We start from the raw sequence: 12,149 nt of genomic DNA on the forward strand, positions 1-12,149 counted from the left end.
AAGCTTGGAAATCCATTTGCTCGGTCTCGATTTTGGGGGGTTATACTTTTTAAATGGTTCAGAGAGTATAAGGTCAGCAGTAAACTCCAACTTCTGTGTGTATTTTCAGAAGAGGGCTTTTGTTTTCAGGATAACGGGGATCGCTTTACGGTAAACATAGCCATGTAACCTGTCCAGCTAACATTGACATGTTAGCTGGATAGGTTACATTTTATCAACATAACAATTTGCCAGTGGTGGAATTTAACAAAGCACATATACTCAAGTAAAAAAAATCGAGGTAGCCTACTTGTACTTTACTTGAGTATTTTAAAATTAAACTACATACACCTTTACTTTTCTAGTTACATCGCAGATTTAAGTTAATGCAAAAATATAAATCGACACATTCATTAAATACATACATTAATATAGGCTAAGCTACCTAACCAAGTAGTGTATAAAGTAATCCAAATAAACCCCACCTTCACCAAGTACTACACTGAAGTGATGAACACATAAGTGCACCGATCATTTAAAAAAATGCTTTGTGTTTAATTCTGCCTTTCTGCATAACGATTACTTTCACTATTGGTACTTAAAGTATATTTTGATGCTTATACTTTTTTCTTTTAAGTACAAATTTGAAGGCAGTACTTTAACAGAGTATTTTTATACTGTAGTATTGCTACTTTTACTTAAAGTATTGTATTTCTTCAACCTCTGCATATTGTTTCTTTAAATTCTGGGTCAGGTATACTATTGACAAATATGTGAGACGTGCTTACTGTTAAAAGTTGTTGTAAACAATCTACAAACTGCCAGGAAAAGAATAAATCTTATTTTTCATCCTGAGATTAAGAGTATCAGACTGGATTAATTAAAGTTGACATGCGGAACAAACAATAGCCTACCTCACACGCCTATGTGCCCTGCCTGCCAGCCGTTATATCGGACAGCAAACATGAATGCCAGAGCCTCCACGCCCTGTGCGGTCACACCTGTCATGATGGAGCCGCATCTTCCCACCCACCTGTTCGGCCGCTCCCACCTCCGGGAAGGAGGCTATAAAGTGCATCCTCCTGGCCGCCTCAGCAGCATCTCCTCCCGGGTTAGACAAGTCCAAGTGAACGCTGCACCTGAGTCAGAACAGAAGTCATCATGTCCAACTTTCGCCGTGGGTTTACCAGCTCTTCCATGTCCAACATGAAGACCGGCTCCAGCAGGGGGTCGAGGAGCGTGTACGGCGGTGCAGATGGTAGAAGTGTCCGCGTGTCCTACGCCTCCAACGGCCTCGGCGCTGGTTTTGACTTGGGAAGTGCCCTCGGGGGCGGCGGGGGCAGCAGTATGGGCATCGGTGGTAGCGAGAAGCAAACCATGCAGAACCTCAACGACCGCCTGGGCAGCTACCTGGAGAAGGTGCGCGCTCTGGAGTCCGCCAATGCGCAGCTCGAGTGTCAAATCCGGGAATGGATGGCTAAGCAAGCCCCCAGTGCCAGGGACTACAGCAAGTATGAGCAAATCATCGAGGACCTGCGCAGAAAGGTAAGATCTCCTTAACTAATGTAGAAGAAAAAAATGATAACCTACTATAAATGTTATTTAGTGCCTTTTCCCATCTTTTAACGTGATTCATATTATTCTCCTGGTAATCTTAAATAATAACCAAATAATTTAGTATTTCTAAAAAACAAAACAAATACTTTTCCAATGTGTAAGCTATTATTGTAAAAACTCCAAAGATAATAATACAACCCATCATAGATAATCTATAGACATATCATATTTTACATTTTCCACCATATTGAGTCCTCTTACTGTATTCAGACACACTAAATAGCTATCACATGAGTTATTATAAAAGATCACATATGATATGTGAGTTAATGTCATAGAGAACGGGTTAGTTTGGATTTGAAAACCATCACTACTTTTTCTTTGTTTGTTTCTAACTACCGCCAATAAGCACTGCCAAGAGGGATGTTTTACACATGATGAAAGAAAGTGATGCAAGTCAGGCTTAAAAAAACACTCCACTGTACGGCTGACCAGCCCACATTCCAAATACCGAATCACTTACACACCTTTGTGGCTGTATTATATGTGGATAATAAACTTCTGACATGACTTTTGTTCCTTTTAGATTTATGATGCGTCACAAGACAATGCCAGGATGATGCTGCAGATTGACAACGCCAGACTGGCAGCAGAGGATTTCAGAATCAAGTGAGTGGAAATGTTACATAAGAAGTTATCAAATCAAATCAAATCAAATCAAGGTTTATTTATAAAGCACATTTAAAAGCGATATTTGGTCGGGCCAAAGTGCTGTACATGTAATAACTACAATCACATAAAAACACATTTCTATAATCACAATAAAAGACAATAAGTTATCAACCTATGTAGCATAGTTTATAATGACAAATGTCTGGAACTTTGCAGATGCAATAATGCTTGTTTGGTATACTTACTGGCCATGTGGGCTTGTTGTCACAAGGGTGTAACGGTCAACACATTAAACTGGTGTAACTGGTTTTAGTGGAGCTTCACCTTTTCTTTGTTGTTGTTGCTGGTAACCCTAACTGAATGGGTGCAGCAACATGATCCTCTTTGCCTTTTTCTTGACAGGTATGAGAATGAGCTGGCAGTGCGTATGTCCGTGGAGGCCGACATCATGGGACTGCGCAAGGTTCTGGATGACCTCACCATGGCACGGTCCGACCTGGAGATGCAGGTGGAGGGCCTGAAGGAGGAACTGCTCTACCTGAGGAAGAACCATGAGGAGGTGAGAGTAGTCCAGTTAGGAATCACATCCTTACAGTGAGCTCAGCACACCAATGTTCCAAAGTACACAATAAGAAAACTCCAGTCTCGTTCAATGTACTTTAGTATCTTTAGGTGATCAGTTTTTGGGTGCATTACTGTGTCTTCAAGTATGATAGGCACAATATGATTACCTGGAATGTACTGTTAAAAATGTGAATGTGGAACGCTGGATACTTACCACCCTAAGCAGTCGCTATTTCAGCTATGTAGCAGGAATAGAGGGACCAGCAGTGGTTGTTGTTGCTCATGTGAACACTGCACTGTACAAATAAAAGAAAGCTAATGTAACTTTTGCAAAACACTCCCTGTTGCTAAACGCTATCATTTTAAATTTAAAAAAAAGGAGTGAATGGAAGTACAATTAAAAAGAGTAATTAGGTCAGTAAACTCACACAGCAACTGCAGTAACACAATATGTATCCATCAAAAAACAGATCACGCTTGCTAACATTTCCAAGTTTCATAATGGTGTTATCTTTAACCTGACTTGACCTTTGTCTATGTTGTCCTGCCTGTAGGAGATGGCGGCAATGAGTGGCCAGGTTAGCTCTGTGAATGTGGAGGTGGATGCCGCGCCTCAGCAGGATATGTCCAGGGTCCTGGATCAGATCAGAAGTCAGTATGAGGGCATCGCTGAGAAGAACCGCCGTGAAATGGAGGCCTGGTACAAGACCAAGGTGAGGGGAGCGATGATACACTTTATGTCTGCATCTTATTTCATTCAAGAAGAGTCTTCAATATCAAGGTATTACCTACACATTTATGTCTAATTTCTTGTTTTCTAGTTTGACGAACTCAACCAGCAGGTTGCAGCCAGCACAGAGACCCTCCAGACCTCCCGCACTGAGATCAACGACCTGAAGAGGACCCTGCAGTCCCTGCAGATCGAGCTGCAGTCCCAGCAAAGCCTGGTAAATCGGATATACAGATATTCTTTTTTCAACCACAATATAAACTTCCTAACCGTTGCAATATACCCACACTATGAATACTCAGTCAGTCAGTAAACCTGTCAGTCACTGTTTTTATGGCTTCTTTACTTAAAGGCGTCTTTTTTGTAAGTGACTTAGGTAAATAGAGGAAATGAAAAACAAGATATTAGCACTCAGTATCCGCTTATATCTCGTCCTGTTGTTCTGCTCCTGTGAAGAAATCAGCCTTGGAGGGCCAGCTTTCAGAGACGGAGAACCGCTACAGCCAGCAGCTGAGCCAGCTCCAGAACATGGTCTACTCCCTGGAGAACCAGCTCCAGGAGATGAGGAAGGGCATTGAGAGGCAGTCCAATGACTACCAGATCCTGCTTGACATCAAGACCAGGCTGGAGATGGAGATCGCCGAGTACAGGAGGCTGTTGGATGGAGAGTAAGTCTTCAGGGACAGTTTGTCACAAAAGTCATTGGCGTTTGATTTTGTTATCTGTAGCTGGACTTAAACAATGCAAGCAGCTTATTGGATATGTATCTGTGTCATATTAAATGAACTATCCAATACTCTAAATCAATATTCCCTACAAGTTGTATAGTAATTGTGAAGCTACAGATAAGAGACAGTTAGCCTAGCCCAGCATAGCATGAATAAAAGCTAGCCTGGTTTATCTAAAGACCGCAAAATCCGCCTTATAGCTCATTTTAAATTCACAAATTGAACCCTTATAAAAACAGGTATAATATGTTAACAAGGGAGCTTTAGAGATGCTGCTAGACTTTTCTTTACCTTCTTTTCACAAGCTAACTAACTGGCTGTAACTTCATATTTAGCACGAGTGGTATCAGTTCTCTCATTTAAGACTCAAAAAGGGACTAAAAACTATTTCCCAAAATGTTGGACTATTCTTTCATACTATTGTTTTATGTTATGGTTTTAATTGTAACTTTTTTATATTTTGCAGAGTATCTTCCAGAAAATCTTCCAGTCAATCTTCCAGTAGAACTGTGACAGTCAAAGAAGTTGTCAAACAACAGGAAGTCGTTGGTAGGTTTATATCACTGACGTCACTTTTTGCTCTTTGCTTGTAAAAATGTAATATGCCACATATTAAAGTTTGTTTTGATTCTCTTTGCAGTTAAACCAGTCATCACCCAAAGGAGAGTGGTGGTGGTTGAGGAGATTGTTAATGGACAAGTGGTGTCACGCACAGAAAAATCGAGTGAAACATCCTAGACGGAATGGAAAACAACACATCTGCTATGTTTTTGTCATACCAAAGTCTGAAAAAACCTTGCATATTCTTTATTTCTCTCTCTGAAAAGGTGTGTGAAATTAATAATTTGATTTATTGTCAGGACATATTTATTCTCACGCATTGTCTAAGCAATGGAAAAGGTCAATAGAAAATAATTGTGCATTTAATCTTCTGTAAAATATTGTTTCAAAATGAATCAATCAGATGCAATCACAAAAAGGAAATTAGACCGTTGACCAAGTGTTTGCTAATCTCTGAGATGTTAAGAATGTTCTTAATTAGGACCAATCTTCCCATAAATCTTGTGTAAAATCTATTGTGAAAGGGATATTTTCAATTTCCTAATAAACATCTTTCTTCCACTAGTTTGTATGTTGAATCTATTTTGTCTTCTTTTAAAGAAAGAAAGAAAAGTCTATATGTATTAAAAGTCACTGCCTTCTCAGTTTACCTCCATGCTCTGTAAAACGTTCCTAACAGGCCACGTGCAGGACCAGGGTGTACAAAAACTAGGAGAGCAGGTTAAGGTTGAACAAATAGGGATTACCCAAAATATATATACAGTGTTTAGGATGGAAGAAGGTTCATGTTGAACAATATAAACAGATAGAGGGCATAGCAGCCTCTCCCAGCAGCCACTGCACGTCCTCTCCAATATGTTCAAAACGTTCTCGCGGTATCAACCGCTATTTCAATTCTCTCCGATTGTCTCTGTGCCTCAGCAGCACAGTTGATCACCCTGTACAAACACAGTAAGAACTTACTTTGATGACACAAACAGTCATCCTCATGACTCCTACCTGCTGTACACGCCCTATTTGATAGACTTTTCACTTTCTTTGCTTCTTCTTTGTAATTTATTGTTTACTCTGACCTATTCTTGATTCATTTCATCTCCCTTTCTCTCTTTGGACAATGTGATCGCCATGCTTCGAGATCCCCCCCAAAACTGACTACACTTGGGCTCATTCTCACAGGTCTTCCACATTTGCCAAAATTCCCTAAAGCACGTGGTGTACAATGAGCTGTGACCAAACTCCCAACACCGTGTGCACTGTATTGGCTCGGGAACAAACATCCTCACTGGGTAACTGATACGATACGATACGATATACTTCACTGTCCCCGTAAGGAAATTAGTTCTGGACCCCGTCCTGCAGGTCCGCATACATGTACATATACAAACATAGTGGACATTAAGAGACATACACATATCATCAGTCATACACCGTTTGAACAAACACAATACACAGACGCACATACTGACAATGGCGACCTATTGCACAACCCTCATGGCCAACATTTAAAAAGTACATTTGACTACATTTCATTTCATGTGAATGTTAAGAAGCTTAATGGACATAGGTAGGAATGAGTGCTTATAGCGGTTCAGCCTGCTCCTGGGAACCCTGAATCTTCTATAAGAAGGTAGGAGCTGGAATTCTGATGTGATCCCGGAATACTGTGTACAACAGTGTAGCACAGGGCTATTCAATTAGTTTGGAATGGGGGCCGGTTGATGAAAATGATCCAAAGCAAGGGGCCGGGAAAAAGATGGCTTGAAATATGAGCAATCATATTAAGAGCTTCAGATACAGTAAATACTACAACAGCATAGTGGAGTGCATATATTGTGTTTAATTCAATCAAACAACATAGCCCCAAGGCCTTTATAGATCTAAATGGCAAGTTCAGAACTCAATAGGCCTACATGTTTCATTTTATTTCATTTAGGTGAAATGATCTAATCATTCGCGCAGAGATGCAATCAATGACAGGAGTTGTCACTACAGTAGCTAGGAGGTGGGTTCGAAACCCGAGCCTGCCAAAGTTTTCAGGCATTGTCTTCCCCTCTATCTCTCAATTTAACACCCTCTCTGGAATAAAGGCACTCTGGCCCAAAACAAATTCTAAAAAAATATAATTCTTAAAAGGAAAAAAAAGTATATCACTTTTTAACATTATACTCAAAGGGCCAGCAAATATCCCCCCGGGGCCGGACTTGGCCCGCGGGCCGCCACATCGCCAAATAGCCCTGTAGCATAACTGATCATGTGTGTTCTCCATCACTCATCCTGTACATTCTGTGGCTGTCTCACTCTGTCACAGGTTTGAAATCTTCTGGCATCAAGTGAATATGGTATTCCATCGACGACACCTTTTAGTGGAGCTTTCTCTGAAAGTTTGAAACTCGACACATGGTAATCCTCCAATGTTGTTAACGCTTTCTTTAGCTGTGCTTGTGACACACACTCAACAATGACCAACCCACTTCTCTTCACATCGACACACTGTACATAGCCAAGTTGGTCCATGATCCAACTTGCTACATCGTGCTTGTCAGACAGAACTCCAGCTACATTGATCCCAATCGGTTTTAAGTAGGTTTCTTATTCATCTTTGTTGTCATTATTACCTATGCCACTTGACAAATCTTTCCTTCCTGGTCTTGTCCAGCTGCTCCATCACATGTGTCTACTTCCATCTTCCTTCCGGTCACGTACATCTGCCCACGCCCATCACTCTACACTGTAGGAATATACACAATGCTGGCCAGTCCATAGCTGAGTGCAGAGAAGAGAAGACTCTTTTCCACTAAAAGATGGGTGTCTTAAATGAAGTGGCTTCTTTAAACACCCCTCCAGCTTTAGGAGAATGGCACAGTCCAATTAACCGTGACAAAACTGGGGTTAACACAACACACAATTAACAATCACTTAATTGAACAAGATTGCCTGCACTCAATCTAATGTGTCTGCGTATGAATGATTTTAAAGAAAAGAAACTGTAGTTACAGCCTTCACACATGGTGAGAGAGAATATTTAACCACAAAGGTTTTACTGTATAATTATCCATTTTTTCAATCTCAATTGTTTTTTGAGATTAAGGGGGTGGTCTTTCTTTTTACTAGGTCAAACCTAAAGTTCAGTCACCTTTCCCAACCAAATCATTTTCGTAAAGGTCTCTTCCTCTGTCAGATATAACCAAAAGCTTCTGGTTGCTAATTGTTAGCTAATGTTAGCAAACTTTAGCTATATTGCAATGTGACAGATATAAACTAGGCATACTGGACAAGTTGGCCCACGTTGTGACTTTTCCGCTCAATAATCTGCATTATACCTTCGTTAACCACTAAATTCCGTTTAACAAACGTCACAGTTTGGCGTAACCCTTCCCTTGCGTTCGGTCATACCCCCCTTCCCATACTATTTTCGGTCAAAATTGACCGGTGTGTTTTGCACAGTGATATCTCTGGAACCCCTTATCCAATTTTGATGGTTGTCATCTCATTTGAACAGTCAAAGCAAGTAGAATCAAGGGGTGGATGACACCAGGCGTGAATTTCATGCTATAACCTTGCAGTAAATTCAAAGATAGTGCTTACTCTACATTACTGTATATTATAAAAATGCTTGCCATGCTGTGTTTACTGGAGATGGGAATGCTTTAGTTGGTGTTGTAGCTGAGATTCTTCCCATTCCGATGATGTATGGGATGTATTGATTTGATACAAGCAAGTCAGTGTTTCATTGTGTACTTTCAACTACAGTATATGGTCTGGACCCACCGGTGGGCCCATCAAGTTCAGCATTCACTGCATTCACTGTGATGAATATAAAATAAGACACTGATACTGTTTTCCTCAATGAACATTTAGAGAAAAATAAATATTCAGGGTCCTCTCCCTAAGGGGCCTCTTCCTCAGGGGCCTCTTCCTGGTCTGTTGACTGTTGGTCAGACTCATAGTCTGGATCGCTGTTGTCTTCCATTTCTGAGACATCGTCCTCTATGTCTGGTTCAATCTCCTCTTCATCTGGTTCAATCTCCTCTTCATCTGGTTCAAAACATTTGTCCAGAGCCTCTCTGACAGAAAATCGCCTAATCGGTCGCCAGAGTTGGGTGTAACGCGTTACTTTGTAACTCGTTACTGTAATAATATTACTTTTGTCGGTAACGGAGTAGTGTAACGCGTTACTTTTATAATTCAGTAATCACACTACAGTTACTAACATTGCCCCGACACGCGTTATTTCGTTACTTTTATAAAATCAGTCATAATCACACTGACAGACAAGAGGGGTTTCCGCCGCAGGTTTATATGTACGTAATCTGCGCGTCCACATCTCCACATCTCCACGTGCAGTGCTGCATAAACATGGCTGAGTCAGCGATAACTTTCGAGGGGTGGAGGTATGCCCATTATTTTGAGTTCGTCCGAAGAATAGACAGGAATGTGACGGTGAGGTGCAAACTGTGTCCAGGCCAGAAGCTGTTATCCACTGCTGTAAACACCACGTCAAACCTCAACAAACACCTGCAAAGAACACATGCTAAGGTGAAGCTAATAGCTAAGGACCGGACCCCCGAACCCAGAGTGAGGATGTTGTGAGTCGCCGCCGCCGACTCCGAAGCGGCACAAATTAGAATTTGGAGGACCGGTAACCAAAGCAGAGATGGACAGGCTTGTAGCATCCTTCATAGTAGAGGTAATGTTGCCCATTTGCACAGTGGAATCACCATCGCATCGTTCAGAGATATACTGCGCAAAATACAGATAGCAGGAGACAGAGGACAGCCATGGTCAGAGCTATCTGGATCAGTCTTATGCGACAATGGAAACTGAACTAAAGAGAACATTTGAAACTTTAGCAGTCTGCGTGATCTGCCTGTAGGGAGGGGCGGGCCGGCCCTACGAGTAAAGTAACGAGTAAAGTAACGAGTAAAGTAACGAGTTACTTTATGTAGAGAGTAACGAAGTAGTGTAATATATTACTTTTTTTTAAAGTAATATGTAATATGTAATATATTACTTTTTTTTAGTAACGACCCCATCTCTGTCGGTCGCCTACTCATTGTGTCAATGAGTCAAATGTGAGCAAGGCACAAATATAACTGCATGAGAGACAGTAATGGAGGGGCATTTACTGCAAGAAAGTGAGAGGTTGTTCTTTCTCGAGGGGCACAGAGCTGGCCCCTGTGAGAAGATAAGACATTGTATCATACAGCGCGAGAACATTTTGGAGATTTTTTTGTGTGTGTGTGTGTGTGTGTGTGTGTGTGTGTGTGTGTGTGTGTGTGTGTGTGTGTGTGTGTGTGTGTGTATATGCAGTGTTTCTATCTGTCCACTAGATGTCGGTATCTTCACTTTATTTAGGTGTTATGTAGAGTAGACAATGGCATTGTATATACTTCTTGGTCAGAATGTAAAAATAAGTGTTCTATAATTACTGAAAATGATAGTTTCGATGACAAATGGTCCATTTCACATTGTTTTGAATGATATCACTTACTGTACATTGACATGGTACATGTCTATTTTAAATTGAACAACCACATGACATCTTGTGAAAATTGGATTTTAGAAACATTTGTAGCATGTGCATTTTGTTCCAACCCCTTCAGCTCATGGATGCATTTCAGAACAGGCCTTAAGAGCAGTCCCAGGGTCCCAAAGTGTCAGGGCCCACCTTGGTTTTACCACAACTCAAGAAACACATACAAACTGAAAATGACCTCAAAGAAATTCAGAGTAACAAAAAGACTAAAATGACAATGACTATTTACCTGTAAAAAAATGTAATCAGTGACCTTATCTGAATATCAAAGTATAACAGAAATGTAACCTGATTACTTCTGTAACTTTTTGATTGCCTTAATATCAAATGCCATGCAAGAAACCAAGATATTTTCTATCAAAAATGTGTCCTAACTGTAGACCATATAAAAGTATACATGAATGCATAGTGCAGTTTACAAAGCACAAATAAAATGTGTGTGTATATATCAATATTTATTTTAACATGTGTTGTAACATTGTAATCCTGCTTGAAATCCACATTTAAAAAAATCTGATTTGTTTGTTTTTATAAATGTAACTGCAAGGGTATACCGTTACTTTGAGTGTATCCTGATTATGTGATATTGTCACATGTAATCCTTTACTCCCCAAACCTGTTCAGTTTATGGCAGCATTCATTTTGAAGTCATCCAAAAGTAATCCGATTAGATACAAAATGTTGTGTAACCCAATGGATTGTGTTACTTAGTAGGCTACAAAACATTTAGCCATTTCAGTATTTGACCACCCTAAGAAGTTGGTTTGAACTCATCCTATTGACTATGTTTCCAGTAGGTGAGCGGAGGAATACGTGCAGGCTCAGTGAAAGTACCGATCCTCCTCCGGGTCTATTTTTAGTCTCAGGTCTGCAGCACAGATCTGCTTTGCTGTAGCACGACTGTGTCACTCAGGGCTGGTGGTCCCTAGTCACGACCAAAATGATGACACAATTCTGCACCACGAGAAGCTGACGTCACCGCGGTACAGTCACCTCCTGTGTGACGTCATGTGACGGAGGCTGGATTGCAGGAGCGGCCGGGGTGATGCCATCTGCTGGAGGGACCCGGACACTGAGCGGGCATGACGTCACTGTGGCAGCTCCGGTCGGTATAGCCTGGGAGAGTGGAGGTGAATGCACAACGAGCAGAGAGGAACTAAGACTGAAGACAAGCTGACTACAGAACTTCTTCTCCACTTCTTTCTTTGATTTTCTGAGATAATCGAATAAGCTGCTTAATATGTATATGCATCCATACAGAACTCAGGTTATAGACTGTTCATTCTCGTGCCACTATTATTGCATTAACGGAACATAGACAGCAGCACACGTTGCAGTTGTTGCACATCGCATTTTATTATTGCGTTTTTATTATTATGTTTATGCTTTTTTATGTTGCTCAAGTCACTTAATATATTGTTATTTTTCATATGTTTGTGTGTCCTATGTTTCACCTGGCTGCAAGACAGACTTTCTCTTGGTTCAAGCTTTTGGGCCATACCCAAAATGTAAACTTCGTATGTCATAGAATAGAATGCTCTTTATTTTCATTATACTCATGGTTAAAATAAAAGTGACAAAAATAAAAGTGACAAAAATAAAAGTAAAATAATATAATTGTTTTGTAATTTGTTATGAATTGTTTTTTTTTGCATTTTAAGATTTGTTTGCATTCAGGGCATAACAAATAAATAAGATACAGTTAAATAAAAAAAGAAAAGAAAGATTAGAAAAAACGTATAGGATTTAGCTAACAAATAACACGTTTTATGTTCTATTTCTCACCTATTTTTCCCTTCTTCTATTGAAAATATGGACCTGA

General features: G+C 40.4%; 1 protein-coding gene across 2 annotated transcripts; it reads left to right on the plus strand.

The window, feature by feature from the left end:
• The first annotated feature begins 1,064 nt into the window (after nucleotides 1–1,064).
• Nucleotides 1,065–5,355, plus strand: LOC117481374 (keratin, type I cytoskeletal 13-like). Of its 2 annotated transcripts, XM_034129049.1 has the most exons (8): nucleotides 1,065–1,524; nucleotides 2,123–2,205; nucleotides 2,611–2,767; nucleotides 3,327–3,485; nucleotides 3,594–3,719; nucleotides 3,959–4,170; nucleotides 4,697–4,779; nucleotides 4,871–5,355. In XM_034129049.1, exons 1-8 carry the CDS (start codon nucleotides 1,141–1,143, stop codon nucleotides 4,966–4,968), a joined length of 1,302 nt encoding a protein of 433 aa, XP_033984940.1. In that variant the 5' UTR covers nucleotides 1,065–1,140; the 3' UTR covers nucleotides 4,969–5,355. The 2 variants fall into 2 exon arrangements, with proteins under 2 accessions (XP_033984940.1, XP_033984942.1); XM_034129051.1 differs by lacking the exons at nucleotides 4,697–4,779; nucleotides 4,871–5,355 and having other exon boundaries at nucleotides 3,959–4,174.
• The last annotated feature ends 6,794 nt before the right edge of the window (nucleotides 5,356–12,149 follow it).

Source organism: Trematomus bernacchii, unplaced genomic scaffold, assembly GCF_902827165.1.
Source record: "Trematomus bernacchii unplaced genomic scaffold, fTreBer1.1, whole genome shotgun sequence".
NCBI lineage: Eukaryota > Metazoa > Chordata > Actinopteri > Perciformes > Nototheniidae > Trematomus > Trematomus bernacchii.

Coding starts and splice junctions, on each gene's coding strand:
- LOC117481374 (XM_034129049.1), top strand. CDS start 1,141: ATGTCCAACTTTCGCCGTGGGTTTACCAGCTCTTCCATGTCCAACATG. Junction 1,525..2,122: donor TCGAGGACCTGCGCAGAAAG/GTAAGATCTCCT, acceptor TGTTCCTTTTAG/ATTTATGATGCGTCACAAGA. Junction 2,768..3,326: donor TGAGGAAGAACCATGAGGAG/GTGAGAGTAGTC, acceptor TCCTGCCTGTAG/GAGATGGCGGCAATGAGTGG.